The following is a 26,099-nucleotide window of genomic DNA, read 5'->3' as shown; positions in this document are numbered from 1 at the left end:
AGAGTGTACAGCTTAGAGTACAGTATAATAGAATTAGCAGACACGTTCCTTGAGTTTACAGCCTAGAGGGAGACAAATTCGAAGCACAAACACACACACAGCGAGGAAAGCTTGTGTGGCAGATGATTAACGTATATCCAGGATGGTACGGAGCGGGACCTGTGCCCCACAGATCCACTCCCTCCAATCAGCTCCCTACGCTTCATTCCAACTGGAGCAATGAAAGGCAGAAAAACTCAAAAACCTGAGCAGGGCAAGGAGAGAAATGATACCCAAGGCAGCAGCAGATGGTTGCTGGGTGCCCCTGGTGAACTTGAGCATTCTGGCTTCTGCTGCCTTACCTACCCCAGGTACCAGGATTTTGCAGCTATTTGAAAAATAGTCTCATCCGGGAGAAACCATAAAGGCGAGAAGCAGCGTGGCCTAATGGAAAGGGCATGGGCCAGAGAGTCGGAGGACCTGGGTTCTAAATCCCGGCTCCACTACTTGTCTGCTGGGTGACCCGGAGCAAGTTGTTTTACTTCTCTGCATTATGCATTCCTAATCCAAAGCAAAAAAATATGGATGAAAACTGTAGCCCAGTGCTTAGTACAGTGCCTGGTACCTTGTAGGTGCTTACTGAGTACCTTTTAAAAGAGAAAAAGGTGCCCATGCGGTCTAAGAATGCAAGTAAAGAACGTTCTAAAATCTGTGGTAACATCACAGGGAGGAAAGGAAGGAGGTGGTATCCGCTTTGAAAATATTCTCTTTTTGCATCTAGGGGAAAACTCTGGAATGGAACCCCGCTGGGGCCGGGAGGCCCTAACTGGCCCAGCACCATTAGACAGGCCACTTATTGCTCCATTTTCTAGTGCCATCCTACAACTCAAAATGAGTTCTCTTCCGCCATATCGGTCCTAGGACGCGTGCGAGATGGAAGAGGGACCGAGCGGAGCTGAAAAGCTAAAGTGAAAGGGTGGGGGGGGGGGGGTGGATCACTAAGGTCTCTCCTTCCTTGTGAATTCTGTGCCGATCAGATTGTAAAACTGAAAACTTGCACCAGTATGTAGAGTTGGCATTTTTGCCACGTGCTGCTGCCAAGTCAAGCAGTGAAACAAGGATTGGTTTTGGCAGAACACATTTGTGTACAGAAATAAAATACGCACACACATGTGGGTAAATATGTATAGACACAACACTCCTCTTTCTTCCCAAAACTTTCAGTAATGCGCAGGAAGCCCCAAGAACCAATTCACAGATATCTCAATGCTGGATCATCCAAAAATGCCCGGCCGCCTCTGTTCTTGAGTCACTACTCTGGCCGGGAATCTTGAGAATTTTCCATTTATGCTCAAACAACCCCAAGAAAGCTGAAGGACAATTCTCCGTGTTATTGGACAGACTTGGAACCTCAAGCTAAGCCCAAGTTCATCTTTCTTCCTTTCTCCCTTGAATATTTGTGCATCTAACCGTAGGGAGGGTGGTTATGGTCATGGTTGCTACAGACTACATACTGGGTCCCTGACACTGAACTGAGTGTTGGGAAAAATACAAAAATACCTTGGTTTTGATACAGCGCTTTTATTCCCAAAGCGCACTTATTATAATGATAATAATAATAATTGTGGCATTTGTTAAGCATGTACTATGTGCCGGGAACTGAATTAAGCGTTGGGGTGAAAACAAGCAAATCGGGTTGGACACAGTCCCTGTCCCACATGGGCTCACAGTCTCAATTCCCATTTTACAGATGAGGTATCTGAGGCCCAGAGAAGTGAAGTGACTTGCCCAAGGTCACAGAGCAGACAAGTGGTGGAGCCAGGGTGGGAACCCACGGAGCTCCGAGTCCCAGGCCTATCCACCAGGCCATGCTGCTTCTCACTTACGAGAGCACTTATCTCATTTTTTACGCTGGCAAAGCCCCCTGAGATAGGTAGAAAGGAAGGTACTATCAGCCCCATCGTACAGATGAGGAAACTGAGGAACAGAGAGGTTAAACGACTTGCCCACAATCACCCAGAGAGCCAGAGGCCCGAGTGTAACCGGATCCTCAGGCAGCCAGGACTGCACTCTTCTACAAAACCCTGCCCACAAGGAGCTTACACTCCATCTGGGGAGGCAGAAAAATAAATATTTACTAATAGAGAAATCAGAGTAAATATTTTACCATTCAGTAGACTACGCAGCTGTACACACCTACACACACACAAACAAGCATCATCTACCGCACTCCAAGCCAAGCACGGTGGTCAAGCACCGTACAATCCCACAAAGAGGATAACACAACGGCAGCTTCTGTGATCTGCGGATTAGCTGCAAAGGCCTGCAAATACACTGAGAGAGAAAGTACGATGCGACTTCCAGAGACGAGAGAGAGAGAGAGAGAGAGAGAGAGAGAGAGAGAGAGAGAGAGAGAGAGAGAGGGAACGTTGCTTTCGACCGGTTCCTAGAAGAGAGCTTTTCAAGGATCCAGGAGTTACGCGGCCCAATCATTTCGACACATCATGCTTCCCATTAAGATACAGGAACTTACAGAACATTCAACAGAGAGCTCACTTATCTGAAAACAATTAAATGATTGTTTCCAACAAGGAGAGCAATGCCAACTCCTCCAACCGTCCTGAAAACAAAAGATCTTTGAGTGTTGACTGCTGAAAGCCAAACCAAACAAAATAAAAAATAAGGGGTGGGGACGAGATGCGATGCGGGGGACAACTGTTGGAGAGAAAGAAAGAAAGAAAGAAAGATGCAAAATCCCACACGGAGCTATGCCTGGCTGTTGGGATGACAGCATATAAGGTCCACCTCAAACCTACTAATCTTTGCCCCGGTGGTTACATGGAGACAGGACACGGAATAGCTTCAAACCACAAAGACGGCGGAAGATTATGTGGCTCACTTAATGGCATTATCCCCCTATGTGTCAAAATGCGGTATGTTTTGGTTGGAACGTTTTGTTTTTTTAAAATCTCCATGAAAGGAACGGGAGCTTAAATAATTACCTATATTCACAATAAATAAACCCCGCCTCCCGGAGTAAATTAGAAAAAAAGAGGAACGAGGGGCAAGACCCTATCGGGGGTTTTTTGTTTGTTTTTTGGTATTTGTTAAGCGCTTACTATGCGCCAGGTACCCGATTAAGCTGGGGTAGATACAAGATAGGTTGGACACAGTCCATGTCCCACATGGGGCTCACAGTCTTAATCCCCATTTGACAGCTGAGGCAAATGAGGCACAGAGAAATGAAGTGACTTGCTCAAGGTCACAGAGCAGATGGGAGGCGGAGCCAGGATTAAAACCCAGGTCCTTCTGACTCCCAGGCCCGTGCTCTAACCACTAGGCAACACTGATTCTCTTGCACATATTCGGCAGGGAGTCCAAGTAAAAGTACCATTAGTATTTATTGAGCACTTAGTACAGTGCACTGTACTAGGTGCTTAGAAGCACAGAAAAAGAAGTGACACCTTACCTGCCCACAAAGAGTTTGCACTCTAATGGGGGGCAAAGACTGAAAAATATTGACAGGCATGGTCAAAATTAAGAATTGAATATCAGACCAAGCACACACACCGGAGAAATTCGATATTGCCTATTTCGCAGCACTGATAGTCCTCTCCTGTTCCATGTTGCTGGAAAGTTTCCCTTTTTCAGATGGCTCCCCTCTACTGGGCAGACCAGAGGCACCTCAAGACTTTTGTGCTTTCCTCTTCTCCTAGTCAAAAACATGACTAAACAAAGGCTATTATTGTGGGTTTTTTTTTTTTTTTGCAAAAATCCACGACTTTGATGTTAGTATACTCTCTGCATGCCTGATCAGTTTGCCTTGATTTTTGAGAAATTCACCAAAGGATGCCAACCTCTAAGCTTTCCCATTGTGGCATCCTAAATCTCCAAAGGGCTTGGATCGCGGAAAACCAGGCTGTGGCCTGGCGGCCTCCACCAAAATGAGGCAACGTCAGTTAAAAGTGAGCGCAGAAATCTCGGAAACCGAGAATGGCCCCAAAGGTAGGGAGTGTAGGAGCTGAAAGAAGCATTTGCCTAGTGGATAGAGCCTGAGTCCAGAAGTCGGAAGAAGCATTTACCTAGTGGATAGAGCCTAATCCCGGCTCCGCTACTTGTCTGCTGGGTGACCAGGAGCTAATCACTTCACTTCTCTGTGCCTCAGTGACCTCAGCTGTAAAATGGGGATTAAGACCGTGAGCTCCATGTGAGTCACGGACCGGGTCCAACCTGATTAGTTTGTATCTACTCCATCACTTACTATACCTGGCACATAGCATGCACTTAAAAAATGCTATTTTAATTTAAAAAATCCTTACCCTAGCAGCTAGAGTCCATCTTAGGGAAAGAAAAGCTGCTCTGGAGAGGATCTGCACCGCCCCCACTCTCCCTTACTCCATCCTGCTCTCCCCGATCATATTTTAGTTTCACTCCCAGGAGGAGGACAGCCGGGATTCAGACATTCCAGAGGCAGCAGGTGGGGAAATTCCTGGTTGTTAACTGCCTGACTGCTCCAAAGTTGTACATTTTTGACCACACAGAGGAGCCCCAAAGCCTCCCTCTTTCTCTCTCTTAGGGGCACACCGGTCCATTTTGAAAGTTGCAGAGACAATTTCACTACACCTTCCCACAACGATTGAGTCTGCGATATTTCCTCCGCTTATTGGCCAGAAATGCTTCTCTGTGGCCCCCATTCCTTCAGGTTGAAGATGCTTCTTGTTCTGTTCTCTGGGGAAGACAGAATGGTTGACCACCACTGTCAGAAAAGTCTAGTACTTCACAAACTAGGAGACCTGAAAGATCCCCCCATCTGCTTTCTCTTCTCTAAGCTCCCAAAATCCTTTCTTTAGAAAGTCTCATTTTGTAATCCTCTGTGTTGCTCTCCCCGGAGTTCTGTCCCACTTTCTCTTAAAGCTTCTGAGGCCATTTTACATCACCTGACAGAATGATGTCTGGTGTCGAACCCCGGTGGGAAAAGTCTTGGTTGGGTGGGGAGAGGGAGACAGTGGGGGAAGGCCATTAATATTCAAGATATCATTTTAAAAATTGTTAATTATCATCTGTTTATGGGGTGCGAGGCACAGTGCGAAGAGCTGGGACAGATACAAGATAATCACATCGGACCACAGCCCCCGCCCCTCCTGGGCTCGCCGATCTAAGAGAGCAGGTATATCATCTCCATTTTACAGATGGGGAAACTGGAGGCCAGAGAGGTTGACTAACTTGCCCGAGGACACACAGCAATCCAGGGGCAGAGTTGAGAAGAGTGCCTGAATCTTCTGACTTCTACCACGAGGCTCTTTCTATTAGGCAGCACTGACCCTCCTGCTCAAAACTGTCCTTGATGAAGTCCACCAGAATCCACAATCACACATTTCCACTGAGGTTCTAATTGCATGTATTTTATCCATGCTGAGCATTTTCGCATATGATGGTGCTGGGGAGGGGGTTGGCACCTGGTAACTAGACTGTAAACTCACTGTGGGCAGGGAATGTGTCTGCTTACTGTTATACTGTACTCTCCCAAGCGCACAGTACAGTGCTTTGCACACAGTAAGCGCTCAATAACTACAATTGAATGAGTGAATGAACGAACACTAACTACAACCAATTTTGTCGACTGTCGCTACCGGTAGCCGCAAGCATTTTAAAATAGATGCGATGGGCTATTTTTATGAAAGGAATGACTTGGAGAAAAGAAGGGGATAAATCAAGGATGATTCCAAGTCCGATCATTTATCATCGGGGATTAGAGGTGCTGCCCTTTCGCAAAACAAATACTAGGATTTCCCAATCTCTTCAAAAAGAAGTTAAGGTTAAATCGCGCGGGAAAATGCGGGAGTCTTTGGACTCCACTGGAATCAGATGCTAGTGCTTTCAAGAACCAAATAATCCTGGCTTCTTTCTCTTGCAGATTTTTCTGCTAAAAGGACTCCTCGAAGCTGGCCCGGCAGCTGTTCATTCAGTGCCCGTTCGCCGTCTGCATCGTGTCTGTCCAGTCACTGCCATGGCTTCGCCCCCTCCGAGAAACTTTTGCCAGCGTTTTGGGCTTTGATTAGCGCTTTGGTCTCTCGTAAGTCTTTGAAACCCATCCGGCTCGACTATGGCCAAAGCTGAGAGAAACCGAGTCCAGGTGGGGGGATGGAGAAAGGCAGAGAAAACACAAAACACCCCTGCTTTCGTCTCTTTAGAGCCAGGTCTAAATTGCGTCTGACTCTTCGGAGATAAAAATCTTTTTAAAATGTCATTTTCCATTTGTCAGCTGCAGGCGGGGGTCAATCGTTTAAAGGAAAAGACGCTAACCGCAGAGGGTAATTAATGAGCAAATCAGAGCTTTTAAAAGGGGAAGAACTCAGAGGGGATTTGATTAAATCACCGTTCTGGTCACCAGAAGTTGAATAATTCTACAAGAGGCTCAGGCAAGATTCTGAAATTTTAGCTAAAGCGACAGATCAAATGTTTAAGGAGAGTGTAAGCAGGAGATCATTATTGCGGGATTTGTTCAAACGTTTACTCTGTGCTGGACACTGAGCCAAATACGGGGCAGATAAAGAGTAACCAGACAGTCTCTGGCCCCTATGGGGCTTACAGTCCAAGGGCAAGGGAGAGCAGGCATCAAATCCCCACTGTAAAGATGAAGAAGCCGCTCACTGGGGGCGTTAAGTGACTTGCCCAAGATCACACAGCACACAAGGGGGAGAACTAGGGTTGGAACCCAGAACTCCTGGCTCCCAAGCAAACTCAGGGGAGCAAATGTGATGTGGAGAGGCTTGGTAGGATTTAGGGCAGTGAAGAAATCGCTAAAGCCTGAAATCCTATAATCAGGGAAGACATCTGTTATAATAATAATGATGATGGCATCTGTTAAGCGCTTACTATGAGCCAAGCACTGTTCTAAACACCGGGGTAGATACGAGGCTATCGGGTTGTCCCACGTGGGGCTCACAGTCTTAGTCCCCATTTTACAGATGAGGGAAGTGAGGCACAGAGAGGTTAAGTCACACAGCAGATGTGGCAGAGCCAGGATTGGAACCCCTGATCTCTGACTCCCAAGCCCGGGCTCTTTCCACTAAGCCACGCTGCTTCTCGTCGTTATGATCGACTACCAGTCCAAAAACTGAAAAACAGGAGCAAATCTACTCCCTTTCCCTTCTGCGTTCCCCTTATGCATTTGGGTCTGTACCTTTGAAGCACTTGATATTTGCCTGCTTACTACGTGCAGAGCCCTGTCTAAAGCTTCTGGGAGACGACAGTACAACCGAGTGGTAGAGTGTAAGCTCTTGGTGGACGGGGAAGGGGATCAACAACTCTTCTGTACTCACCTAAGTGACTTACACGGGGCTCTGCACACAGTACCGACTCAATAAATATCACTGACGGATCAAAGAAGAAAGGCATCTTTGGAGAACCAGCCAGCACGAAAATGCAAGGGACAACCAGGCCTGGGGTGGAGCAATAAATCCCACCTGATTCCAGTGTTTATTCTCCTCTACCATTCCCACAGGCTCCCAAAGTTGGCATTCCCTGGTCGGTGTCTCTGTAAGCAGCCTGGTGTAGTGGATAGAGCCTGCGAGTCAAAAGGTCATGGGTTCTAATGGCAGCTCTGCCACTTGTCTGCTGTGTGACCTTAGGCAAGTCACTTTACTTCTCTGGGCCTCAATTACCTCATCTGGAAAATGGGGATTGAGACTGAGTGCCCCAGTGAGACAGGGACTGTGTCCAACCCAATGTGCTTGTATCCACCCCAGCGCTTAGTACAGTGCCTCGCACATAGTAAGCGCTTAAATACCATCATTTTGATTATTATGTAGTCTTGCTCTATGTGATGAAGCTAAGGCCTGCCCCAATTCTCAGCTTTAGAATGGGTTTCTGCTGGTCTTCCCTTTCATTAGACACACAAATGGACTCTTTAAACTCAAACTTATAAACTTTCTCAAGAGGTTTCTCTCTCCCTCCCTGCCCTTCTCTCCCCCCTCTTTCTCTCTCTCCTGCCTCCCTCTCTCTCTCTCTCCATTTCAAGGTCCTTCTCTAGCTGAAGAGGGTAAGTTTCTTTTGCAAAACTTGCAACTGACCCAGCACGAACTTCTGTCTACTTTCCCTGAGCCTCCTTCACATAAATATCTCCCCCTGCTTATTCCCAACTGCCCTTCCTGAGAAGCGCCGTGGCCTAGTAGAAGAGGCATGGGCCCGGGAGCCAGATGAACTGGGTTCTAATCCCTGCTCTGCCCCTTGTCTGCTGTGTGACCTCAGGCAAGTCACTTCTTTGTGCCTCAGTTCCTCATTTGTGAAATGGGGATTCAGTAGCTGTTCATTCATTCATTCAATAGTATTTACTGAGCGCTTACTATGTGCGGAGCACCGTACTAAGTGCTTGGAATGTACAAGTCGGCAACAGATAGAGACAGTCCCTGCCCTTTGATGGGCTTACGGTCTAATCGGGGGAGACAGGCAGACAAGAACAATGGCAATAGAGTCAAGGGGAAGAACATCTCATAAAAACTATGGCAAATAAATAGAATCGGGTGATGTACATCTCATTAAACAAAATAAACAAAATAAATAGGGTGATGAAGATATAGACAGTTGAGCGGAAGAGGACAGTGCTGAGGGGGTGGGACGGGAGAAGGGGAGGAGGAGAGGGAAAGGGGGGAGAAGAGGGTTTAGCTGCGGAGCTGTTCTCCCTCTTACTCGGACTGGGAGACCCTTGTGGGACAGAGGCTGTGTCCAATCTGATTATCTTGTACCTACCCCAGCGCTCAGCCCAGTGTTCGCCTCACGGTAACAAATACCGTAAGCTCACTGTGGGCAGGGAACATGCCTACCAACTCCGTTAAGCTCTGCTCTTAGTATAGTACAGTACTATGCACCAAGTCAGTGCTCAATAAATGGAGATGATTCTTGAGTGACTACAATAATTATTCTTATTATAGGAAGAATGCATGAACCCAGGGTGACCCATTCCAGCTCAATCTTCCCCATCACTGACGGGGAATTCTTCCCGGCATTTAGCATAGTGCTCCGCACGCAGTAAGCGCTCATTAAATAGCACTGATTGATTTGTATTTAACCACGAGTCCAGGTGTAGCTCCCCTCTTCCCAACTGAGAAGGTGCTCCATACCGATCCACTGACCGAAGAGCAAAGGAATTTCCAGGTGTTGGTGGACACCTCCCTACAGAGCGCTGTTCGGTTCAAGGAAAAGCCCTGCAGTGAGTTTCCTCTAGAGCTTCTTGATATTTACAGAAGGGAGACAAAGCATCCCTCTTTCAGGAAAGACCAAAATATCTGTATTTTCTATGCCACAGAACACTTCGGTTGATCTTTGTGGTTCCAAGAGATTAGCCTTCTGTAATCCAGTGAATGATTACCCACCAAACCTCAGCCCCTGGCCTGCTAGCAGTTTATTTACATTGGAGATGTCTTCTTTTCCCCTCCTCTCTAAAGCGAAGTCTTTCCCACACAAAAATAGAGCAGTACGCAGTTCCACGGTTATTGTTGGGATTTCATCACGGGTTTCGGACAGAACAAGAGATCGGCTGCCGGCGAGCCGTTTCTCGGCTTCGACACCCATTCTCTTATGCAATTTAGGACTCTGCTGGCAGAATCGGAACATTTTTTCCGACCACAGCCCAGAACGCCTTTTGATATTTTAGAGTGCGTGTTCAGGGAAATGTTCCCAATAAAAATGAGGACAGTTAAAAAAATGAGGTGAAAGCCAACTTGGACCGGCTCAGAGAACCTCAAGGAAGTCCCCATCTTTGAGTCCTTGAAGACAGAGATCAAATCGGGAAATGAACTACTCTGAAGCTCTGGCCCCCAAAAGCCATCAGGTGTTTGATAACGTTAGAGGATCGTATCCTGGATACGCTCAAGGTATCTGAATGCTATAAAATGCTACATTTTCAAGCCACGTGGCCAGTTGGATAGAAGCAGGACCCGGGAGTCAGAAGAACCGTGAGCCCCACATGGGACAGGGACGCGTCCCACCCGATTTGCTTGTATCCACCCCAGTGCCTGCCACATAGAAGGTGCTTAACAAATACCACAATTATTATTATTCTTTCATCCTCTTTCCAAGCGCTTAGTAGAGCGCTCTCTCTGCACACAGTAAGTGCTCGACAAATATGGCAATGAATGAACGAGAGATCCAGAGTTGAGCTATTTGTTCTAACTTTGAAAATTAGCAGCAACCACAACAAAAAAACAAAACCTGCATAAACAAACTCCCTGCCAAAAAGTCTGATTGGAGCTGACTTCTTCACTGGATCAATTAAGCATGGAGGAGGGAAGGAGGAGGGCAGAAGGCTTACCAAAGTTTCCTATAAATAAAAATTACAGCTGTAGCTTCAAATCTAATATTGGCTCTAAATATTGAGCTTTAGTCTACCTCCTCCAAAATAATTAGAGTTTCAGAGGAAAGGCACGGGACATGATAGGCAATGACTCACAGGCTTCTCACACCGAAAACACAAACCACTAGACAGTTATATCTTAAAAATAAAAGACACCGAGTCTGGCACCAGTCTGCTAAAGCAAGGAACTGTCATATGATAGTCAGACACTGGTGCGGAGTTAACAAAAACCAAAAAAAAAAAAAAAAAAAATCACATCGGCATGTGCTGAGGGATGATTTCTGAACCTGACCTTTGATGAAACAGGCAATTCTTTTTTTAAACTTTCAAAACATAACAACGTACTTGAAGATGCTTAAGTTTCAGCCCTTTGGTTCCAGGATGGAGGAGACAGAAGGGGGGAATAAAAAGTGTCTCGCAGGACACTTTTAGAAAGCCGAGCATGGTACGTTCAAAGTTATTGAGGAAACAAGAAGAGACAGGGCAGTTTTCTGCTTACACTGAATGTGTGCCCTGGGCGAGACTCAGTGTAGCTACTTAAGGGCCTGGGGTGCATAAAGGTCACGAGGACAATCGGGGTCACCCACCCTAAGTCAGTCTCTCTGCACCTGGTGAGAAGGATTTTAAGAGTCCCAGGAGACCCCAGGCCAAGCTACGCACTCCGGGCCAGACGGGCATCCTGGTTTCACGTCTGGTATGGACTGCTTTACTTTTCAGTTCAATTCAGTCAGATTTATTGAGCTCTCGCTTGCCCAGACACATGTTTTTAATGGTATTTGTTGAGGGCTTACTATTTGCCAGGTACTGCACTAACCACTGGTGTAGACACAAGATAATCAGGTAGGACACCGTCCCCGGCCCACATGGGGCTCACAGTCTCAATCTCTACTTTTTAGATGAGGTAACGGAAGCCCGGAGAAGTCAAGGGACTTGCCCAGGGTTACACAGCAGGCAAGAGGCAGAGCTGATATTAGAACCCAGGTTCTCTAACTCCCAGGCCCATGATCTTTCCACTGGGCTCTGCTGGGGACCTTAAATAAAGTGGAAAGGGGAACAAGTCCATCCCTTGTGTGAGTAAGGAACAGCAGCATAATTGGTAGATAGAGAAATGACCACAGGGAAGGGCCCTCTAATAGTAATAATAATGTTGGCGTTTGTTATGCGCTTACTATGTGCAGAGCAGCTTTCTAAGCGCTGGGGTAGATACAGGGTAATAATGTTGCCCCATGTGAGGCTCAAAGTCTTCATCCCCATTTTACAGATGAGGGAACTGAGGCACAGAGAAGTGAAGTGACTTGCCCACAGTCACAGAGCTAAGTGGCAGAGCCGGGATTCGAACCCATGACCTTTGACTCCCAAGCCCGGGCTCTTCCCACTGCTTCTCTGAAATGCCACCACAGAAAACCAGACCGAAAAATCCAATGAAGATACTAATGTCCTTCTCTCCCTCTAAACTGCAAGCTCTTTAGGGGAAGGGAACGAGTCTGCTAATCTGTTGAATCGTCCTCTCCCCGGTGCCCAAGTGAGAGCAAGCACAGTGCTCTCCACAGAGTAAGCACTCGGTAAATACCCTCGATTGATGAAAAAAGTGAATGTCAGCTTTCAAACGGATGACCACAGAGGAGGGGGGAAGAGCGGGGGAAATTTAGATTTAGACAGGTTAAGACACCAGACTTCAACCCGTAGCAACTAAACCGGGATCGTGGCGGGTGAGAAGGAACCTCAGATAAAACTCGACCGCAGAAAAGCCCAAAGCTCATGTGAAACTACTCGTTTTGACTCCCCGCTCTGCTTTCTAAGAAAGCTCTTTGCAAGCCAAGAAAATGAACTAACGCTGCCATAACTGTGACCTCATCCGGGTCGGCCTCGATCCTGCCCCTCGACCCCGTTTCGCCGCGTCCTTTTTCCCAACGGTTAGGGGGGAACCAAGAGAGTCGGTCAGTCGTACGTACTGAGCGCTTACCGTGTGCAGAGCACTGTACTAAGCGTTTGGGAGAGTACAATAAGATGGAGTCAGTAGACACACTCCCCGCCCACAACGAACTTACGGTCTAGGTGGAGGCTGAGCACACTGCAAGAAAAATTTGCCGATGCCGACAAGAAGCGGAGCAGCCTAGTGGAAAGAGCATGGGTCCGGGACTCAACGGATCTCATCCCGGCTCCGCCGCCTGTCTGCTGTGCGACCTTGGGCAAGTCCTTAACTTCTTTGTGCTTCAGTTTCCTCATGTGTAAAATGGGGATGAAATCCTCCTTCCTCCTAGTTAGAGGAAGGGACCAAGCTGATGACCTTGTATCTTTCTCTCTCTTGATCTTCTACCGACCCCAGAGCTTAGTACAGTACTTGGTAAATAGGAAACGCTTAGCGAATACCACAAAAAAAAATGTACGGAGCCTATCAAGGCAGAACATCTGGGCCGCCGTGTCTTATTTCATCGATTTTCTGCCACCAATCTCGCGAGTTGGGATCGAGTAGCCCATCTGGCTTTTCGGCACCATTAGAATACTAATGATTGGAATGATGCAAGTCAAAACCCACCAGACATTATGGATCATTAGGTAAAGTCAGAGGTAGCTACAGGGCTGCCATCGAGACCGAATCTTACATCATCAAATAGAATCAATTCCAAGGCCGCGAAATAACGGCCTTATTTTCCCCCGATCAGGCAACTGTTACGGCCCAACTAAAATCGCCGTCTCTTGCCGGGAGACGAGGTGAAGACACCAACGGAAAAATGTATATACAAATTCAGCTGCGGCGTCCTGGAAAGTGGAGCTGTTTAACTGGAAAAAAAATTAGCTAGCTGGTCAAAGGAACACCCGCAACAGTAAAGCACTTTAGGAAGAAAACCCAAACAGTCTTAAAAATTATGAGCCCAAGAAAATGAACCTTTGCAATCAAATCAAGTGAAAGGATGAAGAAACGAGACTAATTTCTACTTAAACCAGATGATAGAAATCAAAAGAAAACACAACCGCAAATCAACCAATCACTTTCATTTGCCAAAAGGGGGTAAACAAAACGGAGCCAAAAAAGGGGAAAAACCACTAAAGCCAAACACAATAAATAAAATAACATTTTCAGAAGTGTTCTACAGGTCTGTGATCCAGGCATGAACAACAATCAGACCGGACCCCAAGAGTGCATGAGAAATTTGTTTCGTACTCCGGGTGGTTTCAAAGAAAAAGCCACATTCAATCATTGGTAATTTACTGAGTGCTTACTCTGTGCAGAGCATCGTACTAAGCGCTCGGGAGAGTACAATATTAACTGAGTTCCCTGCCTACAAGCTGACAGTCTAGAGGACGATTCTGCATGTATGACTGCCGATGGAGAATAATAATAATAATGTTGGTATTTATTAAGCGCTTACTATGTGCCGAGCACTGTTCTAAGCGCTGGGGTAGATACAAGCTAATCATGAATATTTATGCTTACCAAAAAATGGGCGCATCTTAAGGGCATGACCCATGTTTTATATGAAATGTCTTCAATTGAATTCGTTCTTGTTAAGCACTTACTGTGTGTCAACCACAGCTCTTCGTGCTGGAGTAGTTAATCGGGTTGGACACAGTCCCAGTCCCTCATGGGGTTCACAGTCAAGGTTGGAGGGTGAACAGGCAACGAATCCCCATTTTTACAGATGAGGAAAGCGAGGCACAGAGGAGTGAAGAGACTCGCTCAAGGTCACACAGCAGGCACCTGGAAGAGCTGAGATTAGAAGCCAAGTCCTCTGCCTTCCAGGGATGTGCTCCTTCCCCTAAGCCACACCGCCTCAGTGTGTGGAAAGACCATGGGCCTAGGAGTCAGACGAGTCAGATTATAAACCCGTCTCCGCCACGTGCCTGCTTTGCGACCTTGGGCAAACCGCTTCACTTGCCTGTGCCTCAATTCCCCCATCTGTAAAATGGGGATTGAGACCGTGAACCCCACGTAGGACAGAGACTGTGTCCAACCCCATTTGCTTCTATCCACCCCAGCGCTTAGAATAGTGCCTGTCACATAGTAAGCGCCTAACAAATACCATAATTATTAGTTTTACATTCCAAACGCTTACTACAGTGCTCTGCACACGAGTAATCACTCAATAAATACCACTGATTCGGCACTAGGCAGAGTACAGTACAACAGAGCGGGTAGACGGAATCCTTGTCCTCAAGGAGCTTACCACAATCCCGTGATTCGGGCAGGCTGTCTAAGCCGCCTTTGGGAAAGAGCTGGCAACAAAGTTATACAATGACACTGCATGTGCTAGGCAGAATATTTCATGGGGAAAAATAGAATTTTCCTGGGCAGGAGGTTGAATGCGAAGCGTTACTCCCAAGCCTGGCCCTAACCGTATTCTGCGTCCACGTGCAAAATGAAGTCGAAAGAGAGAGGAGGGCCCCAGGCTGCCAAATTCCTGAGATGACCCACTGGCAAATTCAGCAGCCCAATGAAGAAATGGCTGCTAACTTGGCATCAAGGGCCCCCTCCGCTCCCAGCCAGGGTCTGAGGCTGATTGTTCTACAACAGTGGTTCTCAAAGGAAATTCTACTGAGCGCTACATCATTTTGATGGCCACATATTTTTTAAATTACACTAATTATGAAAACCTAGGGGGGGAAAAACAACGCAGGAAACATTCCCAGGACTTTAAAATACACTCGCTGTCAGTTTTTGCCTCTCAGTCTCTCTCTGAATCTATGAATAGATCTTTCTATGATGGCAAGTCTCCCATCTTTGTCTCAGACAGACACTCCTCGCTGTCGGCTTCAAGGCACTCAATCAGCTCTGTCTCCTCTTCCTCCTTAGATTCCATCCTTTCCCAGTCTGAACCAGCCCTCGCACTTATCTCCTCTACCACCCGCCTTCTCAAGGTGCCTCTCTCTTGCCATCAACTCCGGGTCTGGCTCCAGCTGATCGCTACTCCACCCATCTTCAAGGCTCCACTAAAAAAAACAAAAAAAAACACCTCCTCCGGGAAGCCTTCCCTGCCTAATCTCATCTGCCCACCTTACTTTCCCCTTCTACTTTCCCTATGAACTTGAGTCCCAGACCCCAATCGCATTTATTGAGCACCTCGGTACTCACCCCACTCGTAGAGCACTCCTGACACTCTGTTGCTCTAGTAAAATAGTTAAAATAGTTTCCACAGGAAGCAGCATGACCCACTGGAAAGAGCAAGGCCCTGGGAGTCAGAGGATCTGGGTTCTAATCCTGGATCTGTCACTAGTCTGCTGTGTGTCTTCTCTTTCCCTCAGTCCCCTCATCTGCAAAATGGGGATTGATTCCTACTCAGACTGTGAGCTCCACATAGGACAGGGACTGTGTCCGATCTGTTACCCTGGATGTCTCTCCCCGTGCCTAGAACAGTGCTTGGAATAAAGTAAGTGCTTAACAAGTACCTTAAAAAAAAAAAAAAGAAACCAAAAACACCCCTTCCCTACACCCACAACTCCAAAATCCTTACTCCCAAATGGGAGGGGCGGGAGATGGGTAGACAGATGACCCTTTTTGGCTGTTGCCCCCTCCCCTCTCCCCCTGTCCCTGGCATAATTACAAACCTCATCTTCCTGCTTAACCCCTCCCTCCTTCCCCAGGCAGTCACCCAGGGGACAGTAAACGAGCCAGGTTTTGCCCTGACCGCAAAGCATATTAGCCTGTGCTTGTTCCTGGCCTGTGCTTTTCTGCTGCCCTCCAGCGACCTCAACCTTTCAACCCTCCCTCGTCTCGCCCGCCTTCCCCATTTGCCTCGCCTCTGGTCTGCACTTTAGTCTCTTTCTCCCCTTATTTGGTCGTTTGAATGTTTATGATTCGAGAAATATTTAAACGGTGAACGCCTCCAGCCCTTGGGGCGAAACATCCCATATAGATCAAATAAATAAGTCAGCGACGGCAAGGTTTCTCCCCACTTAAGTAAATACACGGCCCGGCTAATGAAGCCAGGAGGACATAGATCTGCTTAACCGCTACAGATAGTCCAATTCACCCTATTAGGCTTTCGGCAAACCGTGTTGAATGTGATTTTTAAGAGCCGGAAGTATAGACATTGCGCTTCTCCAGATACGATGCTGCTTTTGTCATCAAACTATTACACAAGGGAGAAAAGAATACGCAGCTACCTTTCTTCCCCGGACCCCGCGACCCTTTAAATGGATAAACGTCCAGGTGGTGTGGCTGAAACCTCTTTCCTGGGAATTCACTCTGGTTTGGGGAATTGATTCCCTTCCTGCTCACTGAAGAAAATGTCCTTTGAACTTATCCAATAAGCAACAAGTCTTTATTTTCCGCTTGCCTCTTTTATGCCTTCCCTAGTATGATGAAAGGGGGAGGAAAATGGGATAAGCAATGGAAATTCAAACATTCTCTCAAGGTAGATTTTAGAAAACACAAAAAAATTAAAAGCAAAACCAAGAACACTGAAGGGCCGCTAAGGGTTATAAGAACGATGTCTCCTGTTTTAATCAATCAATCCGTCGACGGCATTTATAGAGTGCAGACACTGTGCAGAGCACTGTACTAGGTTCCTGGGAAAATACAATGCAACAGAAATGGTAGACATGTTCCCTGCCCACAAGGAACCTCAATTCAAGAGCGCGAGGCAGACGTGAAAATAAATCAATTGTGGATGTGGACGTAAGAGCTGTGGGGCTAATGAAGTCAGACTTGCTGAGCTACCTTCCCTTTGACATGAAGTGAATTTAAAGGTATGTTTGAGGGGGCAGATGGTGTGTGTATATGCGTACGCATGCAATGAGAAATAACGCAGGTGTGCCTGTGTGCAACGCACCATAAAAACGATAGTTTCCACTCCAACCAACTTCAGTCCATTCTCTTCAACTGGGCAAGGAACATCCGCCTCCCACTTGCACTGAACCTTTAACATGGCATCCGCACTGGCAAATACTTGGCCAGTGGGTGGGATTCGTGCCCTACTAGGAGGAAACCAGCCAGAAAACTTCACTCCTCTAATGCTAACCATCTCACTGTGCCTCGACCTCCCCTATGTCACTTCCAACCCCTCGCCCATATCCTGCCTCTGGCCTGGAACACCCTCCCTCCTCAAATTCAACAGATAATTACTCTCCCTGCCTTCCAAGCCTTTTTAAAGGCACATCTCCTCCAAAAGGCCTTCGCTAAGTCCCCCTTTCCTCTTCTCCCACTCCCTTCTGCATCACCCTGACTTGCTCCCTTTATTCATCCCCCCTCCCAACCCCACAGCACTTATGCCCATAATCTGTAATGTATTTATTTACATTAATACCTGTCTCCCCCTCTGGACTGTAGGCTCATTGTGGGCAGGGAATCCGTCTGTTTACTCTCCTCTGTCTCCTCAAAGGTGCCCCCTTATCCAGGTTGGTACCTTCTCAAGAGACAACTTTCATACTGTGGTGCTGGGGGAAGAACAAAGATAGGTAGGAGGAGAGCCACATCAAAGCAACCTAAGCCTGAAGGGAGGATTACAAGGAATGGGAGGGGAGATGAAAGTTAAAGGAGATAATGGAGGGAGGGCCCAGAAGGGACAGGTGAAAAAAAGACAGTCTGATTGGCATTTTAGGGGAGCCGGGAAAGTCAACAGCTCCTCGGGATGGTCCACATCTCGTTTCGATCAACTAATCCGGCAGTGGTCCTGAATAAGCACTTTCTAGGTGCGGCACACTATACTAGGCACTGGGGAGAGTCCCATACAACAGAGTTAATAGACCTGAACCCTGTCCAAGATTGTGAGCCCCTTGGGAGCCTAAGGCTGGTTATAATAACACAGAGAAGTGAAGTGACTTGCCCAAGTTCACACAGCAGACAAGTGGTGGAACTGGGATTTAGAATTTAAGTCCACTTTTTCCACTAGGCCATGCTGCTACTCATGGGTGAAATCTGTCCCAGAGCTCAGTACGGTACTCTAGATACACACGGCGCTTAATGAAAACGAGAGCAGGAATGATTTCATTGCGATGATTTACGGGGAACAAATTAAGGGGGAACACAGCCCAGAAATGACTGTTATGAGCTCCCAATCTTCTGATTTTTCACCTATTTCTGGGCTGGGTATGTTCTGATATCAGATTATACACTCACACCAGTCAAAATCAGACTTCTCTGCATTCAACTGAGATTTCAGAGGACATTTGTTTTCTCCTAGCCATGGTATCCGTTTGTCCCAAAAATTCCAACAGAAGTAGAGGTAAAAAAAAAAAAAAAAATCGTCCCATCGTATTCCTTCAACCGACAAATCTGTGGTCCCGGGTATTTTGACTAATAATCTAAAATGCCAACACTATTAGAAGTCATTTGTCAAGGAGTGATGAATAGATGTAGCTGATTACTCTTAAATTAGGAAATACTGACCTTAGATGTGTGTTACAGTAAGTTGTTTTGGAAAGAGACCTCGGGCAAAAAGATCAGAGATTTTGTTATGCTTTCCACTATAAACAAGTTTTTGCTTTCCCTCCGATAAAGCACTGTGGTTTCTACAAACTCTGAAATCATGGGGTTTCACTGGGACTCCAGGACTCAAAACAGGACCGATTAGGCTGAATGTTCACTCGTAGTTTCCCAAAATTGAACTTGCCCCCATTCCCCGCCCCATCTGTCTGTTCCTCCCTCCTCCCTATTCCCTCTAATAAACACCCTCCTCCATTACATCTATCCTTTCAGGTAGTGAAAGCGATAATAATATTAATCGCAATAACAATCATAAAATTATCCAATAATAATGGTATTTATTAAGCATTTAACTATGGGCCAAGCACAGTGCTAAGCATTCTGGGGTAGAAACAAGGCAATCAGAACGGATACATTTCCTGTCTCACATGGGGCTCACTGTTTAAAGAGAGGATTTGGGGATTTTATCCTCATTTCACAAATGGGAAAAATGAAGCACAGGGATTCATTCAATCGTATTTATTGAGTGCATACTGTGTGAAGAGCACTGTACTAAGGTCTTAGAAAGTACAATTCGGCAACAGATGCTAACCCAAGGTCACTCAGCAGGCAATTGGAGGGGCTGACTTACCCCATCCCAGCCCCTAATAATAATAACAATAATAATAATAATAATAATAATTGTGGTGTTGGTCCAAGCCCTTACTATGTGCCAAGATGTGGACTAAGCATTGGGGTGGATACAAGCAAACTGTGTGAACACAGTCTCTGGCCCACAAAGGGCTCAGAGTCTCAAACTCCATTTTACCCTAAGGTAACTGAGGCACAGAGAAGTAAAGTGACTCGCCCTAGGCCACGCAGCAGACAGTTGGCAGAGTCGACATTAAACCCGGGACCTCTGACTCCCAGGACCATGCTACGAGAATCGATTTCGTTTTTGTTAAAAATTCGTTCAGCGGGTCTCATTAAGAAGAACCGCTGACTAAAAGTACGAGCGCCTAAAAATATATATTCGATTAAAAAGCACACATTCCTACTGCCGAATAATCACTCTAGTTTCCGAGGACTCTGGCTGGGACCCGCTAATGTAGCAGGGCAAAAATAACCCCAAAATACCCAGAAACTGGAAATAATTCACCTCCCAACCTCCCAAGTTTCTGATTCAGTTAGCTAGAGCAAAAAAATAATAATAATTCGGGCTCTGACATGGCTACAAAATTAATCTGAAAAAAATATTAAAATACGGCTTTGTTTGTGGGATGCATTCACCGTGCAATTAAAAGTCAACATCAATCTCTCTTGCGAATACTGTGTATTACAAATCCATCAAACAGCAAGAATGCACATTTTGTAGAAAGCAGTGATTAAATTGTTGCTTCCTGTCCGGTGATTTAAAATGTGATTTAAATCAATTTAATTTCAATCCAATCCATCCCGAGCAAAGAATTAGATCTATCCTGATGGGAATTTAAATTGATGCCAAAACTATCATTGCAATCCCCTTCAGCTAAAGGACCATGTGGCAGTACTTCTATAGCTATAGGATGAGGTGGTTTATGGGTCCCGGATTCCTAAATAGCGAAGCGTGGTGGAAAGAGCACGGGCCTGGGAATCAGGAAGGCCCGGGTTCTAATTCCGGCTCTGCCATATGTCCGCTGTGTGACCTTAAGCGAGTCACTTCTCTGGGCCTCGGTTACCTCATCTATAACATGGGGATGAAGACCGTGAGACTCTGGTGGGACGGGGCGGTGGCCAACCTGACTACCTTTCATCTACTCCACGCTTAGAACGGTACTTAGCACATAGTAAGCGCTTAACAAATACCACAATTATTATTATGATTATTATAAGGAGCGAGGAGTGTCAGGCTGGGGGAAACAGCGATAGCACACGATGGGAAGGGGGACGAAGCAGTGGATTGTCAGCTTCTTGAGGGTAGTGGCCGTTTCTACCTACTCAAATCTATTTTCTCCTCCGAGTTCTTATATTTTGGCCTGTATACAGGTGCTCAATAAATCCCACTGATTGATGGAGGAGTTCATAGCTAAGAGTTTAGCTGCCCACCCTAAATGAGTTTTTTAAAGAATTTGTCAAGGCTTAGTATGAGCCACGCACTGAACTAAGTGCTGGGGCGGATACGAGTTAATCAGGTCAGACACAGTCTCTGTCCCCTTTGGGGCCCACAGTCTAACCGATCAATTGAACGGTCATTGGCATATAATGAGCATTTACTGTCTGTAGAGCACTGTGCTAAGCGCTTGGGAGAGTACTCTACAATGGAGTTGGCAGATGTCATCCCTGATGACAAGAAGTTTACAGCCTACATGGAGGTTTGCAACCTAAATGGGAGGATAGAGGATCTAATTCTAATCCCCATTTTATAGGTGAGGAAACTGAGGCCTGGAGAAGCGAAGATGACTTGCCCAAGGTCACACAGTAGGCAAGTGGCCGGTATTAGAACTCAGGTCCTCTGACTGCAAAGTCTCTGCTCTTCCCATTGGGCCATGTTGCATTTAATCCATGCAAGGAAGAAATCCTTCTACATTTTCCCACCCGCCTTGAGAGCAACCTGTTTTTGGCCTTTGGGGTTTCCAAATCTCTGGCCGGAGTTGGATCCTAGAACTCCATCCAGGCCCCCACTCTGGGTGGAAAGGTAGGGGCAAATAAAGATCTTTCTGCAAACTCCCTCCACCCCGGCTAGGAACCCAACAGCTTCTTCCTGGATCCGTTGGCTGACCCTGAATCCCAGAAGTTGAATTCTTCTCCTGGAGGTTTTATTTCCTATAAAATGACTCTAACGTAGTTTAACAACCACCTTCGGACCCGACGCTCTCAGGAAGCTGACCACAGCCGCACTGGGCAGGTGGCACCTGAATACAGATTCGAAACTCACTGTTTCCCGAGGAAATAAAACCGGGCTCGGAAAATCCGCCCTCTGAGGCAGAAGGTCTTTGAAAACAGGTGGCCTGCTAAGCAGGTTTTCCCTCTGCTCTCCGTTGGGCAGTCACAAGGAATCGATAACTTAGATGGAAAATTCTGGAAAGATTCTTCACGATGGTGAAGATTCAGGGGTTCCTCAGCAAGTTGCCCACGATCAACCGGGGTCTCGGTCAGGATCCCTTTTTGGATTAGGCCGCCGAGTGGTGTGAGCTGAGGAGTTGGTTATGCTATTACCGAGTGCGCACTATGGGCTAAGTGCTGAGGTAAGTACAAGACCATCAGCTCGGATGTAGTCCCCGGAACACCGGGGGCCTGCAGTCCGTCACCCCCGTTGTACAGAGGAGGCAACTGAGGCCTAGAGAGGTGAAGTGACTGGTCCAAGGTCACCCGGCAGACCCGTGACAGAGCTGAGATTCGAACCCCGGTGCTCTGAGCCTCGGCCCCTTGCTCTTTCCCCTAGGCCCCGCTGAGGGGCAAAGATATTCCCGTTTTCCGGATGTAAGCGGATAGAGGTGACGAGTTCTACGAGGCTCGTTTTAGACCCTCTCCGTTCTCCTGCCGAATGGTGGGAACCACGGAGAAAAGTAACATCGCCCATGGAGCCGGTGCCCGGAAAGGCCAAGTCACCTCTCCTGATTAACCCTCGGTAGAGTTGGCCACGTTATTTAACGCTGCAATCAAAGCGAGGGCCCGTCACAGCCGCAGAAGGCCTTCCAAAACAGCAACTAGCAACCGAATGGCCTTGCTTTAAACCCAGTTTACTTTATTGAATTTGCAGAAAAATAGACATTCCTCAGAGAACCTTTCATCAGATGTATTAAATGAGGTCGTAAATGCCTGCACTGTTGCCTTTTAAATCAGCCAAATAAAACATACTGCGTGGCCCAGCCTAGAAAAAAGAAGTTGGGGAATTAGTGCTCGCATGCTGAGCTGCACTGAAATAAAAGCAGAGTGGTTTAAAAAAATAAATATATGTATGTTTTATATATTATTCTAGAATTGGAAAAAACTATGACAGACCTTAATCCACAAACACATATGTATCCAATTATGTTTAATTAGCATCTGAACTCCACAGCCATTTTTGCTGATAGTGCTGGGAGAAACAACCACACACACACACACACACACATAAAAAACACAAACCTTTGCAAAACAACAAGAACACGGAAGGCTCTACGCTTTGCCAGATAAAAAAAAATTTCCACTTTAAGTGACACTCGCATAATTTAGGTAGGTAAAAGGGGCGGAGAAGTGGCGGAAGTCTTGATGGACATTCTCCAACCAGGGGGACCCTCGTCCTCACTCCCAGGGTGGGGGTCTCTTTATTTATTACGCATTTACTGTGTATAGAGCGCTTGGGATAGTATGATACAACAGAGTTGGCAGTAGATGTGATCCCTGTCCACAGGGAGTTTACAGTCTACGCTGAGGCCCCACTGCTAAGTGAGAATGCTCCGAATCAAATCACAGGATTGAAGAAAGCGATCGCTCTCTCTGCTGCCGAAGACCACGGTCGGGAAGAATGTACCGAACGTGAGTCGAATTCCCACACTGGGACGGACGGATGTTGTTAAATCCTGCCGGGGATCAGGGGCTCCAGGGGACTTCAATTAGGACACGTTTAATGATTCGGCGTGGCAGGTAGGAAGCGACAGTGCCATCCGCTGCTGTTCCGAATAATCTTTTTAAGGAGGTTAAAGCACATGTCCCGTCTCCTCGCATCTTCAAATGAAAACGGGCTATTTGGGTTTTAATTGAACTGAAACCATTTGGGAAGCAGGCAGCACTTAAGGCGGCAGTGGGTAGGTTTACGAAAACAGGGAACGTAGTCGCGGTTTCAGGAGGCTCAATTCCGCCTTTCTATAACATTTTTATCCATTCGCCGTTTCCTCCTGCGACCGAAACTCACCGAAGCCCATCACGCCTTCTTTCTCCAAAACAACCCGTTGCCCAGATGGACCCAGTTAAATAGGCCGACACAGCCGGGATTTGAAGTCACCCAAATCCTCGGGATCCTCCCCCAGTTCCGGCATCATCTCCCCCGGGTCCACTTTCTCCAAGTTCTCTCTAAAGTGGGGCACAGAGGCACTAGGGACAGCAGTGCCAGGCGCAAGAGGCTCGATGGGAGGGACGGGGAGATAAAGGAAAGCGAGCAGGAGAGAAAATACAGATTTGGTCAGAAGGGCAGGTAAGCCCAACTGTAAGACCACCCGAGTGTCTTGAAACTAAAGAACACAGGTACCTACTTGTGCCTGCGTTAGGCAGAGAGAAAAGGAAAATACCGTCTTAAAGAGTACCCATGGATAGGATTCAAAGCAACTCTTTTTTCTTTTTTCAAATCCCCATTATAAAGATGAAGCGACTGAGGCATAGAAGTAAAGTGACTGACCCAAAGTCACCCAGCAGACCAAAGGGCAGAGCTGGGATTAGAACCCAGGCCTGTGCTCAATTCACTAGGCCAGGTTAATTCATTGTTGTTTTTTTCTTTGACGTATTATTCTTTCCTTGTGATGATGATGGTTTTTAAGCGCTTACTATGTTCCAAGCACTGTTCTAAGCTCTGGGGTAGACACAAGGTTATAATATTGCCCCACGTAGGGCTCACAGTCTTAACCCCCGTCTTACGGATGAGGTAACTGAGTCACAGAGAAGTGAAGTGTCTTGCCCAAAGCCACACAGCTGATAAGTGGCCGAGTCGGGTTTAGAACCCAGGACCTCTGACTCCCAAGGCAGTGTTCTTTCCACTAAGCTACACTGCTTCTCTTGGCTTCCCCCTCCGTGAAGCAGCCGGAAATAAAGGGGATGGTGGCCCCTTTGCTCATCCCCAAGTACTCTGTCCAGCCTTGGGTGACCAGAGATGAGGACGCCTCTGACAAGTCACTCCAAAACACGCAGACGTGATGAACCAGACCACGGCTGGTGGGACGTTTCCCTAGCAAACTAGATGGGGAAGGGACGGAGCGCGATCACTTGAAAATGTGCCCAAGCCTAACAGAAGCAAGGCACCCAAATGGGAAGCAACAACCTGAAGGGAACCAGTGGGAGTCAATCGATACATGATATTAATCGAGCACTTACTGTGTGCAGAGCACTGTTCTAGGCCCTTGGAAGGAGAGTTGGTAGAAATCTACAGAACTGGTAGAAAATCTGGTAGTTTGAAAGTCACATCAATAATGTGTCTGAAACACCAATTTTTGCATCACTCGCCTAAGGTAGGCCACATAGCGGCTCGTTCAAAAATGTGGGACGCCTTCACTTTTCCACCGAAGAGAACGCAGTGTTGCTAAAAACGTTTTACCTCAAGCCCAAGTAGCCCCGTGAAATCCGTATATGAGATCTCAAACAGACGAGGCTATTAATGAATAACGTCCCTCTGTCCCGCAGAAGCCGAACGGAACTCTTTAGGCAGAAAACACATTTTTAGAGGACACCACTGTTCAAGTGCTTCAGGGTGGCCAATGTTAGTCCATTATATGCCGAGCTAACAAACCCTGTGCCTGGGGGGAAAGGAAAGAAAATGACATCGAATTCACGGACGGCGCTGAATATTTTATGAGCCGGTCTGAAAGGCGCTTACCCCGTATTGATGGAGATGATTTCTATCAGTGGGTTTTTCCTAATCTTTGGCAGATCCAATCGCGCTCCCCCCATCCGCTTTCCATTATCCTTCTTCTGACCCAGCAGCCGCACGGAGTGACCTTTAAATGAAGCACATAAATATATATGAGGAGGCGTCACGCCACTTTCCCTGGTCTTGACAAATGTTAATATTGGCATTTCAATTTTCTTTTTAAACGGGGAGGTTTAAAAAAAAAAAAGGAACAAAATGCGACCGTTTCCCATTAATGACGCTGGTTTTACTTGAAACCCTACAGTCGCTACCCAAGGGAGAGTCTGTTTCCTCGATGTAATGACAAGACGGATAAATTCACCTCTCTGACTGCACAGGTAACAGAATTACAGGCACCCAGTGCGGAAAACTTTAGTTTAGAAGTAATAATAATGATAATAATTATGGTGTTTAAGCACTTTTAGAGTAGAAGTAATAATAATAATTATTATGGCATTTAAGTGCTTACTGTGTGCAGGGAACTTTACTAAGCACTGGGTGGATACAAAGCCAATCGGGTCCCTGTCCCACGTGGGGCTCACAGTCTCGATCCCCATTTCACAGATGAGGTAACTGAGGCCCAGCGAAGTGAAGTGACTTGCCCAAAGTCACCCAGCTGATAAACGGCAGAGCCGGGATTAGAACCCACGACCTCTCAAGCACGGGCTCTTTCCGCTAAGCCGCGCCGCTCCTCTCACACAATCCTCTTCCCACGTGGGGCTCCCGGGCTATGTTGGAGGAAAACTGACGGTGGATCATGCAAGCAGGAAGCGGACACGTGAAGGTGTGATTAAACCCAAGCAGATCAGGGATATACAGTATTTACCGAACGCTTACTGTGGGCCGAGCACTGT

At 46.9% G+C, this 26,099-nt stretch overlaps 1 protein-coding gene across 2 annotated transcripts in view; it reads right to left on the bottom strand.

Annotated features, from left to right (window-relative positions):
* The window catches only part of CDKAL1 (CDK5 regulatory subunit associated protein 1 like 1), a 303,837-nt gene that overhangs the window by 175,206 nt on the left and 102,532 nt on the right, over positions 1-26,099 (bottom strand). For both annotated transcript variants that reach the window (XM_029052781.2, XM_029052782.2), the window contains one exon: positions 25,213-25,333. In XM_029052781.2, the coding sequence (XP_028908614.1) occupies positions 25,213-25,333 (121 nt within the window). The remainder of the gene's footprint in view (positions 1-25,212; positions 25,334-26,099) is intronic.

Source organism: Ornithorhynchus anatinus, chromosome X2, assembly GCF_004115215.2.
Source record: "Ornithorhynchus anatinus isolate Pmale09 chromosome X2, mOrnAna1.pri.v4, whole genome shotgun sequence".
Taxonomy (NCBI): Eukaryota; Metazoa; Chordata; class Mammalia; order Monotremata; family Ornithorhynchidae; genus Ornithorhynchus; species Ornithorhynchus anatinus.
The sequence above is the reverse complement of the archived record's forward strand: the minus strand, read 5'-3'. Positions and strand labels throughout refer to the sequence as shown.